The sequence below is a fragment of the Eulemur rufifrons genome, chromosome 6 (genome assembly GCF_041146395.1).
Source record: "Eulemur rufifrons isolate Redbay chromosome 6, OSU_ERuf_1, whole genome shotgun sequence".
NCBI classification, from domain to species: Eukaryota; Metazoa; Chordata; class Mammalia; order Primates; family Lemuridae; genus Eulemur; species Eulemur rufifrons.
In genome coordinates, this window is record NC_090988.1 from 91,954,822 (window position 1) to 91,959,334 (window position 4,513).

Below are 4,513 nucleotides of genomic sequence, written 5' to 3' on the forward strand. Positions count from 1 at the left end.
GTTGGATATTAGCTCTTTGAAAGATGGGTTTTAAGAATTTTAACAACTTAATTCTTATCTTCGTTTCAAAGATAAATTCAAACCCTGTCACTAAGCAACAGCAGCAGCAATATGAACAATTAAAACAATAATAAATGGCATTATAAATTACATAGAAGAATAGCATTATTAATAAATAAAATCATTAATAGATAGCATTCCAAAAATGAGAACATTAGGGAAATAATGTCACGCTAAAGGCAGAGCTATAGATCTGTGGTTCCTCAAAACCAGAGAATAAAGTTAATTGATCCCCAGCCTGCTTTGGGATCCCCATAGGGTATGAACTATAATTTTTCTGATGATTTCACTTGCAGCATCCTCCCAAATAAGATCCTTTGGGACAGAGTCACTGACAAAACTCTATAGTTTATTGCTGCCCAAACCCATTTGGAGAAGAAATAGGAACACTTTCCATCCAAGTAAGTTCAAAGAATATATTTCAAAATTAGGGTCAAGATAGGTATTTGAAAAATGAAGTAGAATAGAATATAATAGACTTTAGAATATAACATTTTATGTGGCATTTTCTGAAATAAGACTCAATAGTGGCTTCTACAATGATAGTTTAATTATATATGTATGTGTTATTATAGAAAATATATTTCTTATTAGTTTTATTTGAAAAGAAGGCTTCAAAACTCCAAGATAAAACCTATCAGACTGCTTAGAAAGGTTAGGCACTAGCCTAGATTGTAATTTATGTCAAAACTGTCCTTCCCATTTTTGCAAAAGCTAGTCATTTTACCTGGGTTAAGATGTGACTGCATTAAAACCATATCATCAATATGCTATTTAATAAATTTGATGTAAGTAAAGAACATTAATTATGAACAAGGGAAATAAATACTGAGATGTTATTCAAAAAAAAATCTTTAATTTCCCATTACCAAGTGCCTAGAAGGGGCTACGTTAGGAACTGAATGAAAACTTACGGCCTCCTCCCATTGGAGTCTGAAATCTATCAAGAGAGAAAATATGGAAGCAGGTAGCTGCCAACTCATTTACATAAGATAAGTAAATGAGTTACGTATAAAATATTTTCATAACATGAAAATGAAGATGGTAACACAGCATGAGAATTAGAAATCAGTGAGGCCTTGAAGGATAAATAGGAGTTTTTCCTCCAATTCTCCATTCACCATTCACCTGGTAGAAATAAGGGCAGGTAAAAACACATACAAAAGCAGAGAAGCTCATAAGAATATGTTGTACTTGAATAATGGAAAACAACTATTCTAATCAGATTACAGTGTGTTTTCTGCAAAAGGAAAGAGATGTAGCAGGAATTTGGATATAAAACATCACAGGCTGTGTTATAAAAGGTCATATATATTATCTTTTCAAATAGAATACATACTTTGCCACTGAGGTAAGATGAAGTGGCATACTGAACTTCTTACAGTGGCCAAATATAACCTTTCCTGGTGTCTCCAGATATGGAAACCAAATTTCCAGTTGAATAGTTTCTTAATTATTTCAAAATGGAATTTATATATTGGTAGGGACACCAGAAATGCTTTTAAAAACTTTGCTGATGTAGCAGCAATTATCAATATTAGCAGTGGTTGTCCTCTACATAGAAAGTGGTAGAAATACATACACATATATTTTTGATGTCCATGCCCATAATTTATGAAGAATCTCTAACTTCTCCTGTTATATTCCTGATAATATTCCTGTGTTAATATTCTGATTATGAATAAAGTCCAAAAGAATAGGTGAAACCTACAAAGATATTCCACTAAAATAATACAGTAATGAAATAAAATTAATATATGTGTAATTCAAATATACAGTTGCCCCTTGGTATCCATGGAGTTGGTTCCAGGACACTTATGGATACCAAAATCCATGATGTTCTAGACCCTTATATAAAATGGCATGTTGTTTACATATAACCTGCATACCACAATATATTTGAAAAATTAATATTAAATTTAAATAATGTAATGCACAGAGCTTTGAACAAAGACTGAGCCAATATGAACTGAATTCTATTTTAAAGCTCCTAAATTTATAAATGCAGTCAATCTAGGGAGAGAAAAATCTGTATTTGCCACAAAATATCTCCTTTTGCTTTTCATCTCATCTCTAAATGAGATGAAGTAGCAATTTTAATATTCAGTTGGCACTTTCATATAAAAATAAAATTGCTTTTTAGGATACTAAGGTATAAAAAACATTTACATAAATATTAAGTTTTATTAAACTCTCTTCATCCAGACTCCTTGAGGAGACATGGCTCAAATCAATTGCACCCAGGTGACAGAGTTTATTCTCGTGGGTCTCACGGATCTGCAGGAGTTGAAGATGCCCCTCTTTGTGATATTCTTGTCCATCTACCTTTCCACAGTAGTAGGCAACCTGGGTTTGATCCTAGTCATTAGAGCAGATGCAAAGCTCAACACACCAATGTACTTCTTCCTTAGCAACCTGGCTTTTGTGGATTTCTGTTATGCTTCTGCCATTACACCCAAAATGCTTGGGAATTTCTTGTATAACCAAAATTCTATAACCTTCAATGCATGTGCTACTCAGTTAGGCTGTTTCCTAGCCTTCATGACAGCTGAGTGCCTGCTACTGGCTTCCATGGCCTATGATCGATATGTGGCCATCTGTAACCCTCTGTTGTATATGGTCATCATGTCCCCAGCAATCTGCATTCAGCTTGTAGCTGCCCCCTATAGCTATAGCTTCTTGGTTGCTCTATTTCACACCATCCTCACCTTCCGCCTCTGCTATTGCCACTCCAATGTCATCAATCACTTCTACTGTGATGACATGCCTCTCCTCAGGCTAACTTGCTCGGACACTCACTCCAAACAGCTATGGATCTTCGCCTGTGCGGGCATCATGTTCGTGTCCTCCCTTCTGATTGTCTTTGTGTCCTACATGTTCATTATTTCTGCCATCCTGAGGATGCGCTCAGCTGAGGGAAGACGCAAGGCTTTCTCCACGTGTGGCTCCCACATGCTGGCAGTCACCATATTCTATGGGACCCTGATCTTCATGTACCTACAACCCAGCACTAACCATTCTCTTGACACAGATAAGATGGCCTCTGTCTTCTACACAGTGATCATTCCCATGCTGAACCCCTTAATCTACAGCCTCCGGAACAAGGAGGTGAAAGAAGCTCTGAAGAAAGTTGTCACCAATAGAAACCAGACTTTGGTGTTTATGACATTAAAAAAGTGACTTGAATAAATAATAATGCACTTTTTCTTTATGGCCTGATTTTTTACCACTATAAACTATCAGAATGTCTATTTCTTGACAAAAAGTTTGACAGTATAAAAATGTTTCATATTTATACATTTAATCAATTCTCTTTATTAATAAGAATAGAAGTACACTCTAACCTCATCTACGTCACTAATTCAATATGGCCATCTATTGTCCTAGAAGTCTTGTTTGGTCTCTGAAGATGAACTGTTTAAGTGAACTGCTTTTTTTATACCTGTGAGACCACACTATATTTTTCTCAGATTATCTGTAAAAAAATGTAATTCAGAGATTGTATCCAGGGTGGGTCATCATATTCTAAATAAATGCATTCATGAAAATTGAAATATCATTTCAATTTACTCATTTTGCCAGTAGCAAGGATTATATGCAGTTATGCTGAGTAAAGCTTACATAAGTTGATCATTATTAATTAAAGTTTGTAACACAGTGAATTTAGTAGGTAATGTGGTCTAGGGATTACATGCCATATACTCACAGAAGATGTTTAGAGCCCACACACAGTGTTGTGCTCTATGTGTGCTCTCATTAGTTAAATGACAATAATGTTATTCAGTTAGGGACTTATCTAGGACTAAACAATATAAAAAGGAATAATAGTTCATGGCAGACATTCACATTTCATCTTATTTCATCATGAGCCTGGAGACCTGAATGTTATTCCCAATTCTGCTAATTACAAGTCATACGAACTTAAGGGAACAATATATAAATGAGAATTTCCACACCCGAAACACATAACTTGATAACTGATATAGATAGAGGTAAGTAGATAGATGTGGTTATATTATATATGTATATTATTCAAAAATGGAATAATAATTTAACAATATTTAATTACACAGAAAGATTTAGAGTTTGCATCTCATGCCTATCATTTAATTTTTTTTCCTTTTTCTTCCTCCATCTATGGACCATTTGAATGCTTAATGGCAAAAGACTAGAAAGTTACTATTAATTCCCAGAGAGAGGAAATTAAGTTAAAATGAAAATATCTCTTAAAAATTCTGCCTTAGGTCAGTGTCCATTTTCGATGATTTTACTATTTAGTTTGTGAGATTGTGGAGACACACGGATAGTGTGATCCATAGTTCTCAAAAGTTTATTTTCTCGTTTTATTTCTTTAAGCACATGTATTTGCTCTTTGAATATTTCAGTGACTTCTGCTTTCTCACATAGCCAGACAAAGCTCTGTTAGCAGGTTTTGGGTCTGGAATCTATATGT

At 34.4% G+C, this 4,513-nt stretch overlaps 1 protein-coding gene across 1 annotated transcript; it reads left to right on the forward strand.

Annotated features, from left to right (window-relative positions):
* The first annotated feature begins 2,280 nt into the window (after positions 1–2,280).
* On the forward strand, positions 2,281–3,240 carry LOC138384482 (olfactory receptor 8U9). The gene has a single exon (XM_069469989.1). It carries the CDS (start codon positions 2,281–2,283, stop codon positions 3,238–3,240), a length of 960 nt encoding a protein of 319 aa, XP_069326090.1.
* Positions 3,241–4,513: the final 1,273 nt, after the last annotated feature.

Coding starts and splice junctions, on each gene's coding strand:
- LOC138384482 (XM_069469989.1), top strand. CDS start 2,281: ATGGCTCAAATCAATTGCACCCAGGTGACAGAGTTTATTCTCGTGGGT.